The sequence below is a fragment of the Falco naumanni genome, chromosome 12 (genome assembly GCF_017639655.2).
Source record: "Falco naumanni isolate bFalNau1 chromosome 12, bFalNau1.pat, whole genome shotgun sequence".
NCBI classification, from domain to species: domain Eukaryota; kingdom Metazoa; phylum Chordata; class Aves; order Falconiformes; family Falconidae; genus Falco; species Falco naumanni.
The window spans coordinates 20238103-20259374 of NC_054065.1; the positions used below are offsets into that span (position 1 = coordinate 20238103).

At 42.2% G+C, this 21272-nt stretch overlaps 1 protein-coding gene across 2 annotated transcripts; it reads left to right on the forward strand.

The window, feature by feature from the left end:
• Positions 1-4978: 4978 nt before the first annotated feature.
• KCNG3 (potassium voltage-gated channel modifier subfamily G member 3) lies at positions 4979-20241 on the forward strand. Of its 2 annotated transcripts, none has more exons than XM_040612367.1 (2): positions 4979-5931; positions 14534-20241. In XM_040612367.1, exons 1-2 carry the CDS (start codon positions 5276-5278, stop codon positions 15177-15179), a joined length of 1302 nt encoding a protein of 433 aa, XP_040468301.1. In that variant the 5' UTR covers positions 4979-5275; the 3' UTR covers positions 15180-20241. The 2 variants fall into 2 exon arrangements, with proteins under 2 accessions (XP_040468301.1, XP_040468302.1); XM_040612368.1 differs by having other exon boundaries at positions 4979-5898.
• Positions 20242-21272: the final 1031 nt, after the last annotated feature.

Consider the following 21272-nt stretch of genomic DNA (forward strand, 5'->3'; position numbering starts at 1 on the left):
CAGGGCATCTGACCCAGGTCCCAACCAATACAACTGCCAAGTTTCTCGTCCTGTTCTTCAACAAGGCACAACAGATGCCTACAGCTCGATTCCATTACCGAAACACAGGCATGATGCATCCCCCCGCATGGCGCTTAGAACATCCTCTGGGGCTGGGACACAGAAGGTTCATCCACTGTGGGAGCAGCCAGTGCAGAACAGGGAAAAGAGGGGCATCTCAAGTGACACTAACTCGTGTATGTTTAGGCAAGTAAACTGAGCCCATAGCCTTTGCTGAGGATACAAGGGGGAAAAAAAATAAACCTACAAAAAAGCAGAACAGTAACTCTTTCTGTTAGGTAATGAAAAAAAAAAAAAAAGTAGGATCATGACAAAATAAAGTTTATATGCATTAATCTGGCCCGGTTTTCTTCCTCTTCTGAGAGCAGACTTTGAATTCACCCACACACATGGCTTCTCCAAATTCCAGTATTTCTCTCCATCTTCTCTGCAGACAGTTTCCCTTCCCCGTGGTTGGCATTTAGAAGAAGGATCTCACTGGTGTGAAAACACATTCCTGTGTTGTACTCTCCCATGAGAATACGTTCATGCCTTTGAATTCTCCATTAGCAAGTCTCCTTCTAATCACCTTCCTCAGGCAAGCAACGTCCTTGTCTCTGTGCTTTGCATCTGCCTGCCTGGAGTTCAGTTGTAACAAACTGGTTTACTCCCACTAGTAACCATCCCTGGCCAAGAGGGCTTCATTTGATTCAGTGAACATTGGAATTTAATAGCCTTCAATAATTAGCCCAGGACCAGGTACAAGAAGCTTTGCTGAGATTTTCTTGATATCGGAGGCGAAGGACGACAGAAAAGGCAGTTCTCTCTCACATTAAAAAAAAGCTTGCAGTCTGACCGACAAATACATTGAGTCTCCAGTATCAGATCTTAATTGTTCACAGACAGATTTCCCAAATTGTTAGCATGTTTCATGAAATAAGTTAGTCTAATTATAAATGCCAAATACAGATTGTATTCTGTGCACATGTATATATATGTGATTACCCAGCTCCCTACTAAATGTCATTCACCCACTTTTAGAAACATTCATATTCAAAATCACTCAGATTTTTATAAGTGCCTCAGTGACAAGGGAACTTGTACTCTTATGTCAGGTGCCACTGACAATCCAAACTGCATCTGTCATTAGACTGTTTGGTAATCAGATGTGGTAATAGGCTCATCTTCTGAAATGTTTTCTATGTAGCCTACAAATCACATTGAAGTAGAGGAGCTTTGGTGCTGAGAAGGTTTCAAATAGATGGTGGTTTTTTTCTCTAATCAAACATTTTTCCCCCAAGATCTAAACTAAAGATAAATGCAAACCATAGTCCATCTGTGCATGCAGAACCTTTTGAAGCATTTGTTCTAGTCTTTATGTATTGCCTCTTCAAGTAATTAAGATAGATATGACCAAATGCAGTATGTTTAATACAAAAAAGCATTGGAATTTCCCCCCCCCACACACAATTCTACGTCTTACATATGTTATACTCCCTGGCCAGGAAGACCTTTTTGTTCTGTGTGTACAAGTCTATCATCATGGCAACCTGCTCCACAGCTAGAGTTCCTACGTGCTGTGGTCGTAAAAATAACCAAGATTCCTGACAGAAGACACCCCACCAAAAACCAATTTCGCTTGCACTGAAGTCAACAGCACTTAGCAGCTATCTCGGTAGGAACAGAATCTCATCCTGAATTACGAAAAATGCCTGTCATCAAAATACACCACTTTGTTCACATACAAAATGCAAGTACAGAATCTCTTTTCTGAAAGCAAACACAGAACTACACTCAAAACACAGAGCAATGGTGTCAGCATGAGGCCAGAAAGATTTGGAAACTGTAGAAAATATTTCAAGTTCATTAAATACCCCTAGGATGCAAAATAGCACAGTACAAGCCATGAAAATAAATGTTGACACAAAGAAAGCTATTTCTACATAATGACTATTAATTGTGAAGTTCCTCTTGGGCAGCAAACGATAAGAAAAATAACACCAGGGAAAGAGTAATTGCTTTGATTCAACATCCTAGCGTGTATGCCCAGATCATAAAAACCCCAAACGAAACCCCTGACCACGTGAACTCAACTACTTGAAAGAGGTCTTTATTATATTTTAGAATATTAGCCAGCTCAGTCCTTCTAAAGATTCACTTTACACTCCATAGTCTGTCATTTAACATATAGGTTGAATAGTCTTTACTAATTTCGATATTGACCTATTTAAATGGATTTATTGGCTCACTTGGGTTTTACTAATTAGGTACCACCTTTCAAATCAGGACAGCTGGAACTTTTTTTTTCCACAATAGCCTTTAAAAAAGTCTTTTTCTTATTATATTACTGTTTTGCTTATGGTCTCACAAAATCTTAAGCGTTTCGCCTCTTTCAGGCTGTCCATCCTATTTTTTCAAACTTCTTAAGACTTGCAGTGACAAAATTCAATACCAACCAAAAAAGTTTACACTCACTGAAGTTCCCCAGAAAAGAAAACAGATATACCACAGCAGCCATGGAACTGAGACTTGTAAATTCTAAGTAATTCCCATGAAATAATGTGAATTACCACAATTTTAATATAATCTAGCTATTTTATGATGGCAATGTGGCGACCAATCTTAAAACACCAAAAATCAGAATATATACTGGAAAATTACAAATCCAGTCTAAAATCCAAGGGTTTGTTCCTGGTAAATTGCAGCTCCCAGTGTGAGAAAGTGTTCTTTACAGCTGTTGACACCAGCTTGCTAGAACAAGTCTCCTCTACTGAAAGTCAGTAATTATAACTAAAATAACTCAACTTGAGCATGTCAGGCTGCAGAGCAAAAGAAAACATTGCTGTTAGGTTTAGCTATGCTTGCACTGAATGTCTGACAATGTTACTCTGAAGGAGGAAATTGTTGTATTCTGTGTTCAAAAGAAACTGAAAACCAGCAACAGGAACAGGCATCAGATCAACCTACAGTGCCTCATCAGGTGACACACGTTGAAGTCCTGCCAGCCCTGCACTCTACCTGTTCTGCCATACGGCTTCACAACACTGCGTGTTGTTCATCCTGCAATGGTTTCTAAAACATACATATTCCAGACCCCACGTTTCTATACACTTAGTGAATGCATATCTTCAGGGCGTGTCATTTGTCCTCCCCTCTCTTCCTCCGCAAGCTGCCCGTGAGGAATGAAGGGGGTTGAAGTGGGAAGCAGGACAAATTGCAAAGCCTGAAGCACCTGGATAACTCATTAGCACGGTCAGAGTTCTAGCCAGGTTTTGCTATTATTTTTTTTTTTTTTTACGAATATTCTAGTGATTGTTCCTGAAAGAATGAAATACAGAAACACACACGTCAAAGAAAGGTGAAGAGGTTTAAAACAGTGTTTTGTTGCTTATAAAATTAACAGCCAGCCAAGGTACGTTTAAAGCAGCTGCTGGACGGGGAAACCTTTCCAGCTATGTGCAAACAGACACCGGCGTGACTAAACAGAGACCAAGAATGACCTTACCGTGGAACATCAGGCTGGCGTACATACTTCACTACACTTTACCACCAAGTTTGGGTCGGTTTCTTGTCATCTCGGTCAGCGAACGGAGAAAAACGCCGAACCGTGACCTCTAGCGGAGGCGCCGCCGAACAGCCGCAGCCCAACCGGGCAGCGCCGGCGCTTGCGGGGCGCCCTCGAGGTGCTTTTTAGGAGCTAGCAAGTAGGGTTAAAAAGAACAGCGCTTAACCGCATTCTCCTCCAAGACAACAATTTTTACTCCACACTTACACGGCTATCCATTTATTTTGGTACACCTAAACGTGCCTAACAAATCCCGGCTGAGAAGGGAACACGGCAGCGACGAGAACAAACCCCAACCCCAACCCTGGGGACAAGCACCGCTGCCCGAGCGGCGGAGGGGATACGGCGGCTTCACCTGGGCAGCCTTCGCAGACGCGGCGCTTGAACGACACACCTTTGGCACTGGTTTGGAAAGGGTTTACTCAGCTGCCCTTTCTCCTGACAGCTGGAGCCACGTTCCCAACTGGAAGCACCTCCCGGAAAGGGAGAGCTGTATCTCGCCTGATTGTACCCTGTGATGCTCTGGATGTTAATAAGCCCAGAAAATACCTCAGCCTGGAGAGCTGTCATATTCGGGGGGTGGGTGGGGGGGGGGGGTGGGGGGGGGTGGGGGGAGAAAGAATTAAAAAAATCAGCGGTAGAAATTAAAAACTCCTCGTGCATAATGCAACCAAATGAAATCAAAGCTTTGGAGAGCAGACAGGGTCTGGTGGCTGTTTTAACGTTGTGACATAGGTGTAAGACACAAGAACGTAGGAGGCTGCGGGAGCGCCGGCATGAGGCTGGGGTGGGCGGACGCGGGGAAGAGGGCTCTGCCGAGGGCACCTGACTCTTCCCGGTGTCCAAACACCGTGTGAGGAGGAAAGCAGAGAAGTGCCCCGTCACCCACACGCGCCGGGGGGGACACGGGCGGCTCCCGCGGTGGCAGCCAGGCCCGGCCGCTGTCCTCGCCGCCCCGGGGCCGCCCGGCCGGCGAGACGGGAGCGACGGGCGCTGCCGGCCGGCGGCCCCGCACACGCAGCCGGTGCCGTCGTGCCCAAGCGTCTCACCCCCGGCCTTTTTTTTTATTATTTTTTTTTTGGGGGGGGGGGGGTGCGGACAGACGCCCCCAAAGTGTCTCTGGGGTTTGGTGGCCAACTTCGCACAAGTGCCGCTCGGCGGGGCGGCCGGCGGGGCCGGCTCTGCCCCGCTGCAGCCGAAGCCCCCTGCCCGCAGCGCCGGGTCCGGGGCGGGGGATCGGGGCGCCCCCCGCGCTGCGCTGCGCTGCGCTCCGCCATGTGCGCGGGCGGGGGAGGAGGCGTGTCCCCACCCGCCGCGCCGCCTCCCGCCCGCCTGCGAGCCGGCACCGGCGGAGCGGAGCGGAGCGGCGGGCGCGGAGCTCCCCGGCCCCGCCATGCCCGCGCCCCCGCCCCGGCGGGGCCCCGCGGCGGCGCCCACCCGCCGGCGCTGAGGCCGCGGCCGCACCTGCCAGCTGCGGCGCCGGGGGTCGCGCAGCCTCCGCCGCTCCCGCCCTCCTGCGCGGCCGCCTCGCCCGCCGCCGCTGCCTCCCCGCCCGCCCCGTCGCCAGGCGGGAGCTGCCAGCGGTGCGAGCGGAGCCGGAGCCGGGGCAGCCGCCACCGCCCTGCCCTGCCCTGCCCTGCCCGCCCTTCCCTCCTCCGTCCCGCCCAAGCCATGAACTTTGGCCGCGGCCCCTCGGTGGTGTTGAACGTCGGGGGCACCCGGTACTCCTTCTCCCGGGAGGTGCTGAAGGATTTCCCGCTGCGGCGGGTGAGCCGCCTGCACGGCTGCCTCTCGGAGCAGGACGTGCTGGAGGTGTGCGACGACTACGACCGGGAGCGGAACGAGTACTTCTTCGACCGGCACTCGGAGGCCTTCGGCTTCATCATGCTGTACGTGCGGCACGGGCACCTGCGCTTCGTGCCGCACATGTGCGAGCTCTCCTTCTACAACGAGATGATCTACTGGGGGCTGGAGGGCTCCCACCTCGACTACTGCTGCCAGCGCCGCCTCGACGACCGCATGTCCGAGACGTGCACCTACTACGCGGCGGAGGAGCCGCCGGGGGAGCCGGGCGGCGGCCCCGAGGGCAAGGGCCGGCGGCCGCCGGGAGCCGAGGGCGGCAAGTGGCTGGAGAGGATGAGGAGGACTTTCGAGGAGCCCACGTCTTCCGTGGCCGCGCAGGTCCTGGCCACCGTCTCCATCCTCTTCGTCATCGTGTCCATGGTGGTGCTGTGCGCCAGCACCCTGCCCGAGTGGCGGGCGCCGGAGAACCGCAGCGTGGAGGAGCAGAGCAGGTACACAGCAGAGTCAGTGAGGGAGCCCTCAGGGTAGGAGGATCCTTTATTTTCCCGCTGTCCGGTCCCCGTGTGTCCCGTCCAGTGTGTCCTGCCCCTCGTCCTGCCGGTCCGTAGCTGTAGCCGCCGCCGGCGGAGATCGCCTCCGTGCCTTAAAACCCCGGGCCCGGGCTGGGGAGCCGGGGGAGGGGGTGTGGGGGTCCCTCGGCGCCGATCTGCAGCTCCGGCTCCCACCGGGCTCCGGGGGCAGGGGGCGGGCGGGAGCCCCGCGGCGGGCAGGGGGCGGCCGTGCCCCCCCGTGGTGCGGGGCCGCCGGGCGGGCTGGGGCAGCGGAGCGGCCGCCGGCGGAACTGGGCTGCCCTGCGCTGGGAGGGGGCTCCCTCCGTGCCGCGTCTGGCTCGGAGCTCTTGCTTCCCCCCTTCTAGAAGCCACGGGACTCCTTGCCCACAGAGAAGTTCAGGCACTCGGAAAATCCTATTGGGCCTTAAGGATTGTGGAAAAAAAGGGAAATAAAAAAAAATAAAAGAAGAAAATGCAATTCCCTTCTCTTTTCTGTTGGGAAAGGTACAACCTTGTATGTACTCTGCGTATAAGCATACAGGTCCTTCTGCTGGAGCAGGTCTAGTGCCTGTTACAGTTCTGCTCTTGTAAATATCTTGTATGTGGGAACAGCCTTACCCCTGCTGCTCTTTCCATCTCGGATTCTCTGTGTGGGAAACAGAGGAGATGATCAGACTGCACATTAAGCTCTTGCAAATGCATCATGTAAGTGCCCCGATGTATGAATGTAACAGATGTTTACACTGCCTTTAGATGAAACGTGTGTAAGCACACTAAACACTGCAAACCAGGTGCAGAAACCAGGGCGTGGGGTATAAGGCACAATCCCGAGCCTTCCTAGTAAGAACAAACCCTTTCTCATCTCCTTTGTGACCTTAGAGTAGGGTTACATCGAGGCAACGCTGCTGACTTGAGTATCATTGCTCTTTCTCTCTTCTGTTCCCTGGAGAACAGAATCAAGACTGCTCTGGTAGGATTTCTCCCACAAATAAGACCGAGATACAAAGAAAGAAGTAAACGTTGCTTGTATTTGCTAGCTTCTCCCTTCTTTTAGAACAGACAGGATATTCAACAAAAAGTTTTCAGCTTCTGCTCTGCTGAAGGGGGCCCTACAGCAAAATTGCAGCCTTGTCATTATGAAATCATCATCTTTTACTATAGAGTTAATTGGAATGTGATATATTATATCTTAGTAGCCAGACTAATTCCTTGGAAAGTATTTTCATGGTTTCCATTAGCTTAATGGAAAACTGCACCTGTATTTCTCATTGTAGCTGAGCCAAAGAATTAATTGTATGAACAAAAAGAAAGCAGATACAGCATGATCATCTGTTGATTCCTGCTTAGATTCAGATATGTCAAGATCAGATACGTTGCTCTTGCAGGTTCTTCCAGTTAAAAAGCCTTACTTAAGCTTTGCAAGGTTATTTCAAAGGGTGGATGCTCTGGGTGATCTTTTTGTAAGGCAGCAAATTCCTTAGATACCCCCAATAGAAAGGGGAAGATGATGCAACACATAGCATTAACAACATCGGTCATATTTTTGTTCACGTCTTCACGGTGTGCGAGTAAACAGTTTTTCTCTTACTTAAAAGATTCAACTCGCAGAGGAACAAGGCATACAATGTGTAATTCTTCTTTCATAGTGCCTTTATCTTCAAGAACATCTGTATTACGTACACATATAATCTTACTCTTCTGAACAATTGCATCTTGTATACAAAGTGTTTGAAGTATAAGGTCCTAAATACTTGCAATGTACATTGTAGCCAAGCACTTCACAGGGCAGGGAAGGCTGCTTTTAAAACCAGAAGGGCCACTGTCAGTTGTAGGGTGACTTCCTTCAGTACAGGTTGTAGTACTCTGTGGAATTGCAACAAAAACAGAGAGGTAACTGTAAAAGTTGTGGCTGAACAGTTTCTGACCATCTTCTTGCAGAAGTCTGTCACATATAAACACTGATACAGGTTCATTTCACGTGTGACTTAACCTGTATGCTCTCACTGCACAGGAAGCGATAGCAATTTCTTGGCAAACACGAGGAAAACAGATACAGATGTGTTCCCTTCTGTCCACAGCTGGTCACCTGCTGAGGTGGCCTTGTTCACTTACAGGAGCCGCTTCTTTCTTTATCGCATACAGTGCATCACGACTAAAAAGCCTGTTGTATCTGGAAAAAATGGTGTGAGCTGCAGTTGCTTTTGAGTGATCCGGTTTAGTCATGACTACTTACACGTCATAGGATCTGACCTAACGTGCCCAGCTGTCATCTGACTTTATTTCCCTTTATTTGTTTCTGTTTTCTTTTCTTTTGTGGTTATTTCATTTAAAGTGAGTTAGGTTTTCAAAATGTAAGTAGCTAAGTGGTTTGTTTGAAAGTATGACCATGGAAATCACGCAGGAGTGTCTGGGATTGTGTGTTCTGGTAATACTGCCCACCTTAGCTGAGAAGGCTTTTAAAAATCTGGCTCCTAGTTTCTGATGCATTTAAAAGTTTGAAGCCAAATTCTGTGTTTTGTTTATTAACCAAAGTTCCTCATAGAAATAAAGAAATTCTATTTAACATGATAATACAATATTATTAATTATTTTTCAAGGGAGAAATTGTGACACTGTATGCCAGCGAGTTTTAAATCACATGGCACTGTAATTACTAGTATGAAGACTTTACATTTTTCTAAAAAAGTATTTTGAAAAGTTTTAGAAATGAAAATTGAATGGGCTTATCTAGAAGTCCTTACAAATTTGGATGTAACTGACTATTTACCTTAGCATAAGCCACTGCTTAGAAGAGGTGAGAACCACCTCATGAAATTCAGCAACTTTGATATTTTTAAGTCTCTCACATGCTTACGAATACATCCCTTGATGTTATTTGACAGCCTGGAAGGGTGCCACATGGATAATTTCTGTGGCTGAACTGTGGTAAGCATCCCCAGAACCACTTTGGGCAGCTGTAGTGAAAACAGCTCCAGCAGCGTATCTCCAGCTTACCTGGATGCGGACTTCAGAAGTCACTAACTCTGTAATTTACAAAATCAGCCTCTTTAATGAGGTTTGCAGTGAGGGTTACTGCAGCTGCCAGCTAATACCAGCTGTGTTTGTTTTTACTGTATTAACACCTCTTCACCAGAAGAGGAATTGAGGCCACCAAACTTTTCTCAGAAACCATTACATTGTTACAGCTCTTCAAGGCCACCACACTCTCGAAAGGTAAACCAGCCTAGGCTGTTTCTGATCCCTTGCAGTAACACCCTTTGGAGAGCAACAGAGACCTCCACCAGTAAGCCTCTTTTAAGGGGAGAGGGATGGGGAATCTGACCTCTGCATGTCCCAGATCTTACAGACACTGACAGCGTAATTCCCTGATTTGCCTTCCCCAGGTCTGTTCTCAGGATGAGGGATGAGTTATTAATTTTCTTGTATTTTGAGATTTTTGCTCTCTTCCTTGCCTTGGCACATTTCACTTATCAAAGCTAAAGATTTCCATCAGATTTGCACAGTTTAGGACCAGACAGCAGGGATGCTTGTCTCCACTTCTGTTGCTTCTGGCAATTTCAAATCATCTTTGCTCTCCTCTGAACTGTGCCAACAGATGCATACTGTGAGTCTCTAATTAGGGACCCGTCCATACACTTATTGTCAGCATCATCTTTTGGGGAGAGCTGCTCAAGCCTGTAATAGGAAGTCATTTGGAGCTGCCTGACTTACTGCCAGCACAGTTCTATCTACCTGCCTGTAAACTGTTTTTCTAATGCTAAATGGAAATAGCTTGTTAGCACAAGGGAGAGACTGTTGCCTCATTTCCGTTTACTAGTCTTGGTTAAGTTTGTATTGAAAATCACTCGGTCATCAAGCCTGTATGATTGTTGTGTTCTTAAGCAAAAGCAAACACGGTAACTTCTCCAAGCAGCACCTCTCAACAGGTGCTAGAGGGCCTTTTCTCATCTCTGCAAAACATCAGCTTAAAAAGTTGCATTTGAATTTTAGGTACACAAAAATCATTATTCCTTTATGGTGGTGGAATTTCAGAACATCTGAATGCTCAGGTCCAACATCTGTTAAAAAAACCCAAACAACTTCTTTCCTGGGTAAGATCTAACCTGGACACCACACCTTTGCTAAGTTAAAACAGTAGGCTGAAGGCAAAGAATGGAGCTACAGACCTAAGTTAAAAACATGGATGTGGATTTTTCTAATGAACTTACAAGCTTTTTGGAAAACAGAGATCGCACAAAGAACAGACGTGTATCACTGCCTGGCCACAGGAGAACCTTAATGAACTCACCAGGGCTAGGTGCCACGCATGCTCAAGGTATATGGAAAAGATCCATATACTTTGAGGATCCCAGGGCTCGAGATGTTCATACCCAGCCATCCCCTGAGAGCTGTGAAAGGCATTTGCCCCTTTCCCGGAGAGTGCTGGGTCATTACAACCTCCCACATAAGTCACTGAAATTTAATGAATCAAGACATATTACTGCTACCAAAGCAGGGACAGCACTACAGTTTGTAGTGAGACAGAAACCCTGCTGATTTCAAAAGAATAAAGAAAAAGACATTTGCTGAAATGACTAGAAGTTTTCCTCAGCAGGAATTTGATCATCCTGGCTACTGCTTGGACATTTTTCATGTTTATATACTTTACATGGAAATAGGCTTTAGAAGCAGTTTAACAAATCAGTGCTGACAGACTTTGATCTTTAATCCTGTCCTATACTGTCTTTAATCATATCATCCGTTTTCCTCATGTGTCCCGTCGATGTGTATGTTTTATTTACAAGCTTAATAGGCAGTAGTGCCACTAACGAATATTTTGGCTAGATTTCAACCAGCTCATCGGGGGATATTCAAAGTGTACAAATTGGCACACCGGGGCAAAGAATAACGCTAAGCTGAAATATTCTAAGACGTTCACAGTATGACTCTTTTGGTAATAACAAACTAGTCTTGTTAGTGATTGAAAAAATAATTTCTTAAGTGGTTTAACTCATTGTACATAAAATAGCTTATTCTGAAAGGAAGTTATCAGACATGAAATTGAACAGTGATGGGATTGTGGTAGAAATGAGGCTCACAAAGGCTTGTTTTTATGGACAAAAGACTCATTAAAGCAATCTTGAAAAACTGTTAAGTACCAAGGGGCTTAAAATTTTAGGAGAAACCCCCTATTTCAGGTGCTTAGGTCTGGGACAATGAACAGCAAGTTTGAGCAGAAATAACCTGTGACTGAATAAAAATTAAGGCTTAGTATTTCCTCTGGTTATTTACAAATTCCATGGGGAATTTTCAAGGAAACACTTTATGAGTTTGTTTTTAATTTCCTCTCTCCTTTTTGAATACCAGCTATTTTAAAACTGAAGTGATGGGAGAAAAACACCAACCAAAACTGTGATGGAAGTTTATAAGTACTCCATTTTACCAAATAAAGCTCATGATCTAAATGTACAGTTATAGATTTTAATACAGCATTATTCCAGAAATAGTCAGTAAGAGGCAGTCAGTCCTGTGAATATGCAGCACATATTTTAAGAATGGATTAGAGAAGACACAGTAACTTTAGTCTTCCAAGTGCATGCATTTTATTTGGCTTTAACATCATACTCAGTTAAGTTCTCTCGAGGACTGTTAAATTTGCTGTCCTTATTAGGTGTTATTTATCCATTAACAGGGTGAGCTATAAAGATAAGTCACTACAAGGAGAGGCAGACTTGATCTGGAAGTGGAAACGCAGTATGTAGCGCTCTAGATTTCCCAACAGGCCAGAGGTTTCTAGTTCTCACCAAAGCACATACTTTTACATGATTCATCAGGACTGCTGAAATGCATCTACACAGGCAAAAGGGACTGGCAAGAGAGGAAAAATGAAAAATGTTTTACTGGTGGCTAAGAAGTAAGGAGAGGAAAGAAAAAAGTAAGAGACACCATTCTCCATTATGTGCTCCCTAGCCAGGATGTATATAATTGATGAGAAAGAAGGACAGATGCAAAATGTGCAATTTAGAAGAGAGTGGCAATAATGCATCTCCCACTGTCTTGATCTTGCTTTGTCATCTTTGCATCAGTGATGTTCCTTAGCTCTCTTCAAGTTTGTTCTACATTAAAAGGCTTCTTCAGTCCTTCCTACTGAAGTATAACTGATTTACAGTATCTCTTGTGCTAGGAACTGCCACAGTCAAACAACGGATTGATCACATTTCACAGATTTTTACTTGTACAACTACTCCCCAAAGCTATACCGGACCACTGAGTCAGTGTTGATTCATAAAGATGACTTCTACTGAATCACAGCAATCAGGACCTAACTTCCTTAAAGCTCAACTCTGAGATAACCTGCTTAATTTGAGACAAAATGGAGGAATCACATTTCCAACATTATCAGGGCATCAGGAGGAAATACTGAGTGAAAAAGCTCTGAATTGTATACCTACAAATTGCTTTTTCATTCAAGTGCTCCGTGTCATAGGGTACAGGCAGCACTACCAGAGGAACCTCATAGAATGTAATGAAATACAGTCTGTTGGAATGGTTGAATATTCCTGGCTGCAATTTTCTATCCAGATACAATTAATCATTATGTAATATCTAAACTAGCCAACGTATAAACACGTTCAGACTTTATCAGTGTGTCCATTACCATGATCTTGTTGTTTGACTGGTGTTACTAGGGGAAGTCTTAGGTATTTCCTCATTATGTGTAAAAAGGATTTAAGGCAACTTGCCCATTAACATTTTTTCTTGATTTTTTTCAGCATAAAGGAACAGTAATCCACACTGATACAATAACTTTCATATATTCTGCATATGACTTTTGTTTAGAAGACATTATGATCTGAGCATTTTTTAAAAGAAATTAAATCTGTGTCTGAGGTACTTACAACTCACTGTCATTGTTGAAAGAAACACGAGTATTTTCAAAAGCTTAATTTTTAAGAGCACACATAATTCTTAAAAGCAAGCATTTTTGAAATTCACAGGTCTTTCCATCAACTGGTGGTAACATGAACAAGTGTTTTATAAGCCCTTTATGAAGAAAAGCCACTTGCCTATAGAACTTTTATTGTTATTCATGAAACCAGAAAAACAAGGTCAGCTTTCACATGAATAACTATTTCTTTAAGTAATTAATTTACATTCATTTAAATTTTCTGTGGCTGGAATTGGTGTACCTTATGACTTCACATCAACCAACTGTTAGTTTCCTCCATTTTTTAGCATAAAACTAAAGTGAACGAATGAGTAAAATGAAATTAATGAAAACTAATTAAAACTTTAGTGTATGAAACTTTCAACAGACACTACCTTGTTAGGATCCCTGGAGGAGCAAAAAAGCTCTGGCTGTATGTAGTTTTTTGAAATACCCAATCTCACATCAGTTTGGTTTCAGACTCGTCGGTATGAAGGCGTTGGCGATCAGCTTTTTCTTTGCTGAAACTGTTGGTGAAAAAAGATAAGGAAAGAGGGAAAGATTAGCTGCCATTCCCTCTGTATTAAACAAGTGACCACAGTCTGAATTCTTTTTTTTTTTTCAGATGGGAGATTTGAGACTACATGCACAACAGTGATTAAATAATCCTAAAGCAACATTTATCTCCTGTTTCTACCTTCCACCAGTTTCCTGTTGAGGTGTTCTCAAGTCTCATTCACTGTACTGGGACTTGAAAATATTTAAGAACATACTGAAATCACCTTCCAGGATTTATTCTCTTAAGGCCATTATTTGTATTTGGCAAGATGATCTTGCCTTGCTTTGGCTACCCTGACATTCTCGCTGCAATGCAGTTTAGATGGAGTTGCATTCAAAACAAAAGAGAAAACTCAGTAATGCAGAGCATAGTGGTAGATGAGAGGACACAAGCTTATTACTTTGTGTACCCAATGATGAAAAATAAAATACCATCTGTATTTACTGGCCATACCTACGAAGTTCTGAATATAGTTCTACGTAAGGCCCTGTTTGCGATGCAAATCAGGCAGACTGGTTTAGGTTGGTTCCTGAAGACCCATTTGCATGAATTATTATCAAATGCAAAAGCTGATTTCTGCCTGTTCTGTCTTCACTTCCATTTCAGTTTAGCAGTCTGGTTCTATAAATTGCCGTTCATAACCAGCCAGTTCATTGATCCACAGTCCTTGGCATTCCTAAGTGGATCAGGCCTCAGAGATTTAACACATACAAAAAATAAAATCCCCCCAAACCCAACCTATTAAAAAAAACCCAAAAACCAGTGTTCTGCATAATGTTACACATTGGCATCAGGGGCATACCATTTCCTGTAGAGTCCTGGTTTTAATACTGAGCATATATTCCCAGTATTAGGACCAGCAGCAATCTATAATTCAAAGAAAATAGTCACTGAGTGAGTACTTAGCAATAATCAGGTTTAACTCCTCACTAGATCCTCAAGTTACTTGCTGAAATACGATGCTACATGCGTAGGATAGGAATAACGTGGCTTTCTGTTTGTCGTTTGTGAAGGTCTGAATGTCAATTTGGTAATACCTGTGAACAAAACAAACATCCACTAGAGCTTTTGCACAGAACATAAATACTGTACTTTGTTTCTTTTGACAGGATAATTGAAGCTATCTGCATAGGCTGGTTCACTGCAGAGTGCATTGTGAGGTTCATCGTCTCCAAAAACAAGTGTGAGTTTGTCAGAAGACCTCTCAACATCATTGATTTACTGGCAATTACTCCTTACTACATCTCTGTTCTTATGACAGTTTTCACAGGGGAAAATTCGCAGCTTCAGAGGGCTGGAGTCACCTTGAGGGTCTTAAGAATGATGAGGATCTTTTGGGTGATTAAACTGGCTCGTCATTTCATTGGCCTTCAAACACTTGGTCTGACTCTGAAGCGTTGTTACAGAGAGATGGTGATGCTACTTGTCTTTATCTGTGTTGCTATGGCAATTTTCAGTGCACTTTCCCAGCTTCTTGAAAATGGGCTGGACTTGGGAGCAAAGAATAAGGATTATGCCAGCATTCCTGCTGCTTGTTGGTGGGTGATCATCTCGATGACCACGGTTGGTTATGGTGACATGTGTCCCATCACTGTACCAGGAAGGATTCTTGGAGGAATTTGTGTGGTTAGTGGCATCGTTTTATTAGCCTTGCCGATCACGTTCATTTATCACAGCTTTGTGCAATGTTACCATGAGCTCAAGTTCCGATCCGCTAGGTACAGTAGAAGCCTCTCTGCTGAATTCTTAAATTGACCAAACTTGCATTCTGTTGTAGTTACTTGCTAAGCTTTGTCTTAGCAGAGAATGGTGGAAGGTCCCTTCGTGTGTCCTCCTTGACTGGATGGTCCTATGGAACAACATTCTCACCAGCCTGGAGAAAGCCCGTCACCATTCAGACAGGAAGGATGGCCATCTGCCTTGGGCACCTTGCAGGGAGAGGGAGTGATGCTTCAAATTTGAGAGAACAAAATTAACAAAAGAGGATTCAGAAGTCCTCAACCAGACCAGTTTGGTCTTCAGTTTGCCTTTCCACAAAAAAGCAGAACAAAAACATGGGCTTAACACTGAGATCCGTCATTCCCCTAATTACATCCTATACCATTTTAAGCCATGTGTAGCAGAAGTTTTTCCAAGATTTCAATATCTAAATACTCCGTAGAGGCATCAATAACTTCTTGCCTGAAATATCTCCACTTTTAACTCAGATAATCAAATTAGATACTAAAGGAGAATCTCTGCTACTTTTGAGCTTCGCGACAGCACAGAGCTGGTTCTGTAACTCAGGAAAGATGAAGAATATAGGTCTGCGGGGCAAAAAATCTTGAGGCCTGATTCTGATCTTTGATGAAGCACACAAGTCTGTAACACTAGTGAAGTCAGTGGCATTGCTCTGAATTTGATAATTCGAAGAAGTGCAAGAAGTTCACCTCTGAATGTTGCAGCAAGGACTTCTTAGGCGCAATTGATTTCTTCTCTGGAACCAAATTGTTAGTAGAAGCAAGTGTTGTACTTTACAAAGATCAGCATAAAAAAGTCAGTCATTGATAAATATATTTTCTGGTCACTTAGTGGGGGAGCTATCCAAATTTTACATACACTCAATTCAGCTCCATCCACCTGAAGTTACATACTCATAAGCATAGATTCTCCCCTCCGCCCCCCATTTAATTAAACATATATATCATAATGAAAATTCTGTAAGACAAATTATAACATTCCATCACTTGAAACAGTCTGGAGAAAGCAGTGGAAAACAAGAGTTAGCTGCTCCCTGTCAGATAAGACTCTTCATCATCTTTAAATTCTGCAGTCCTTACTGAAGGACACACTCTAATGGAAGTTTTAAAAACAACTGTAAAAAGCCCAGAGCGTACCAAAGAAAGTAAAATACGGAAGTGTGAGTTGCACTTGGCAAAATGGTATATTCTCCAATGTAACTAGAAAATCAAAATGAATCAAGATAGGTTCTGAAATACTGTTCACTACATTTCTTGTGTAGTACTGCTTAATAGCATTGTTCAGTATAATTCTGAAAGGCTGCTCTGTAGAAATGTGCAGTTAGATGCTAAAACTAGTATAGTTTATAAAACTAAGTTACAGCTTTACCGATTTGGGTACAAATAAACATCAACAGGGAGCTTTCTTATTAACATGGAAGTTCAGAGTCATCAGCATCGCTGAACTTGGTGTGCTTGCCTGAAAATACCGCATTTACTATTACTGCGCTGTAGAAGCATCTTTTATATATGTATTTGTTAAAAGCTTTAGAAGTAAAATGAGTACCACCTAGAAAACGCATCTCTGAAATTGCATACTCAAATAAAAGTACCACATTGGTCAGTAACCAGTATATTGAAGGCTCTACCCTGAGACCTGAAAAGTTCATTATAATTTTAAGAGGTCTTAGTCTTAAGTAGTCATAAAGAATTACATTGCAAATAAATTTTTTTCTGAAGACCTGGAAAGATTTTTAGTCGTCTTCTTACCGGCAAGCTTGACTATTCCTTCAATTCCTACATTATTAAGTAACGTTACAGCCATACCTCTGTTCCTTGCCACTGACGCTGTCTGGTGTTCAGAAGGTTTGCTCTGTAGTTCCCTGTACCACTGTCTTCATGCCTTTTATATCAGAATCATGTCGTTCGGAGGCTGGCTCCACAGAGGTGTGAATAGGAGATAAGCAAAAATTTCTTAGATGAAATTCACAGCTGATGTCAGGCAAGTTGCGACTTCAGAGACACTTAGAAGTTTTACACCAGCAGAGATGCTGGCTCTGTATTCCTGCATGCGTACCTATATATATCCTGCATATATTATATATTATACTCAGTTGAAATGTTTTTTGAGGTTTTTTTTTTCTCCTCACAAAAAATTTCCTCCTTGACAAAACTGAAATTTCAGACTTTAATCCAAACACAGCCGTTGAAGAAAATGACATTTTCATCTTCTAATGAAAAGGTTATTTTGACAGTATCAAAAGCATTTTCAAGGAGAAAATCACTAGTATTTTTTTTATTCTGCTTCGATTATTTTTTTCCATTAACAATAGGTTAAAAAACCCACCTAAGAACTTAGCCCTACAGATTTTTGTATGCTGGTTTTAAAGCTCGGGAAAAATACTGTTTTTCATAAAACTCCTTAAAAGTTACTTTGTCTTTTGTCCATGTATTGTATTTAACCAAATCAGTACTCTTGAGATAAAACCCTCCTCCCACAAAACACCCAAACCATCATCACGATGACAATAGTTTGAAATCCATATGGAATGTGAATATAAAGTATGCTGCAATCTTGATTTTGAGACACAATAAAATGCATTTCAGCACTATCGATAAATCTAATCTTTAGATGCTCGTAAAAAGGAAAAAATATAAATTAATGCATATAGTAATTTGTGAATACCAGTTTGCCCCCTGAATCATTTTGTATAAGCAACTAAGGACAGGAAGTTTTGAAAGATCCAAGCTCTTACATGGTATACAAACAAATGTTTGATCCTTTCTAAAGTGTTTTCCAGCTAAAGAATCCTTTCCTAGTGTAAAAAAATCATCTAATGAAAATAATCATGTAAAGGAGTAAGTCTGTGGAGATGATCTTAAGTCGTACTTTTTTTTTAACAGCTTATGTTCACTTTTTATATGGCAAAGTGTGAACAGAATGACCTAATGTATTTTTTAATTTGTATTCTAATAAAATATTTTGAAACTGCTCTATATAGGCCCACTAAGGAGAGAGACTGAGGTGGTTGGGATTTTGGTATTTTTGCTTTTTTTATTGTTGTATGGTTATCAGTGTGTAGACTTTAGTTTCCTTAGAAACCAAGTTGAAGTAACGTGATCTCAACAGTAGCCTTAAACCAGAATTTTATAGTAATTAAATAGGGTTCCTGACTTCCAGTAATGTATGTCACCTTATTTTCAATGGACCAGTGTTTCTTTGGCGAAACTAAAAAAAATTGAATTATATGTGTAGTCAAAATTAAGCATACTTTTAAAGAGATGAAACTGCTCTACTAGACGTTTACTTGAGACCATGGTTTATGCAGGCACGGCTTGCAGCACTCCATTTCAAAACACAGCATTTCAAAGCCAAGCGAAGACAAGCTGGCTCACTTCTGATCACTGCCAGTGTGAACCCTATACAATGTGATACTTTACGAGCAGTACCTCTTTCAGTATCTGAAACATTCACAGTTGGAACAAATGAGATGAAATAAAAATATAATAAAACTGGAGACAAATTAAGACAACTTACATAATTGCGATCCAGCTTTTCTGTTCATCTAAAAATAAAACCGATGACAATGAGTTTTGAACTGCCATCGTATGTTTTGATGACAGTGAAGGTTAATCATACATTATATACTAGGTTCAATCCTTAGGACTGACCTGTTGGGAAGTATATATCGGCTGCAATCCTTCAAGGTACTGCATGCCAATTAACAGCATTTGATCATTAATGAAATCACTGGAATGGAAAGCTGTCTAGGGTACATTTTCCTCCTACAGTTCTACATGAAGCACAATCCCCAAAATCACAAAAAATGGAGGATTATCATCTCCCTTGATGCAAGGCTTGAAACAGTATTGTCTTAATGAATACATCCCCCACCCCCAGTTTTGATTGATTGATTGATGATTTTAAACAGTATCAGCATAGGGGTCAGCCATTTAAATACGTGATACTCATTTTTACTGTACAATGGCTTATCCTGGTGTACATAGCAGCAAGTTTGAGGAAGGTAAAAATCCTGTTAATGTAAGGTTCCTATCTTGATACCCATGAATTTAAAGGAAAAGGAACTGGGGTTTTGTATCGTGTATGCAATTTGTGCCTATAAAGGAATCAGTCTTCGGCTTTTGTAGTATTCATCCTCACGTTTCCAAAATGAAACTGAAGTCCTTATGGGTTCAAAACACTTGTCTTTTCCCCTGTGGGTAACAACTACAAAAATCTTACCAGATCTGAATGTCTGCCAGCAGCAAGTGGTCATACGCACACGCCATCCAGCTAAATTCAGCAGCCAAACCAGCCAGTTTCCTGGGAACCAGCACAAGGAACAAGGTCTGATGTGCCCTGAATTTTCTCCCACCTGAGGTTCAGGATAAAACCACTGATTAAAGTTTGATCATTTGAAGTACCTTGAAAATTTCAGATTTATCCTTTGAAACGAGCTTCTAAGGAGACACTTGCTGGAAAATTAAATGAGCTGTGCACAGCAAAAACGATTATATTGTTTTCTAAAAAAAATCACTAAGATTTTAAAGAAGAAAATTGACTCTCGTATTCTGTTACTTGTTTGTAAAACCAAACATGCAGGTTAAACTTGCTACATAAAACAGAACCCCGTTTAAAAATAAGTAGATGGTGAGAGAGGTCTTCCAGCTTTGCTAGAGCTGTAACAGTTTACACTAGCTGAAGAGCTGCCCCAGCCCACATGGAAGAAGCAACAAAATGCTGGTTTCATAGTGAAAACCTAATATGATGTATGGCCTGTGAAGGGCAGCACAAAGCTGGGAGTATCTTTTGCAGATGACAGGATAGGTTAAGCATCAAGAAAGCTGCACAGTGAGCAACAAAGACTGACAATCTGCTTGACAAGAAATTTGAAGAGCCACAGAAGAATAATATAAATCTTTGGTGAAATTAATAAAATATGAATGTTTGCAACTACACATTTTAGACTCCTATATTCTTTACAAACGCAAAGGTTTATAATTTTATAGAACATTAATTTTATATATTGTGTGCTTATCTGTAAAGAAAAATGTATACTATAATTTGAAAAGGTAATAAATGTGGGTTTTGATGTGAATACAGAATTAGATGCATAAAAACACATAATAAAATTTGCTGGTCTTGTTGCTATATTTCATTAACTACTGGTCAAAACACAAATGTTTGTAAAATGTTTTCTTTTTAACAAATTAATTCTATGGCTGTTCATATTGGTATTGTACCGGGGCAAAACCCTTTTTCCTTTAACAATTTTTGGCTGCTGACAAGTCTGCCATTTCGAAGCTAGGGGTTGCTCAATAGAAAATTTGAATATTTGATCCAGAAGTTAGTCTGAGCCAAAAAATAAAGTTAAATCTTCACAGGGTTATGCTTCAGCAGCTGAATATCTATTATAATTATGGACAACAGAACTGTCAAAACAAAATGAAAAAGCAGCCATGTAACACATACATTATGCCCCAGAAATTATTTGTAAGAACAAATCTAGAAAAATGGATCAACATGGTGTTCATTCTGGAATTTCAAAACAACCAGAAGTTTCACCAGTACAATGCTTGCGTTCTCGTGAATGGATCTGAGACCCTGGTGATTCTTTAAATGCAGCCATTTCAAAAGTACTTCCAAAAATAATCATAACTAATGTTCTTTTTTAAAAAAGTTTGAATATTTTAAGAGATCACTGAATTATGAACTATTCTGGCACCAGCCCACTGCATTATTATGAAAATGAACAGACTTTTCATTTAGAAATCATGAGCGTTTTTTACTTCTCATATTTTATTTATTAGTTTTAAAAGTTTTACATCAAATCAGTCAGTGAAGAAATGAAGCAGGTGTCCACATAGTCATGTATTTTAGAAGTGTTTTTCTAAAAGATCTTCTGAAATATTTTGGAAGCAGAAGGGTTTTTTAATATTATAACACTGTTTTTGTTTTACAGATATGCTCAGCACTTGCATCTCCTAGCAATCTAAGATGCAACTGTAAATACATAAAATGGCCCCAAAAAGATCAATTCTTACTGCCTTGGGGAACATTTTATACATTTGTTTGCTATAAGAACTTTGAAAAGAAAACAGTAAATAAGTTCATCAAATTCTGGGAAAT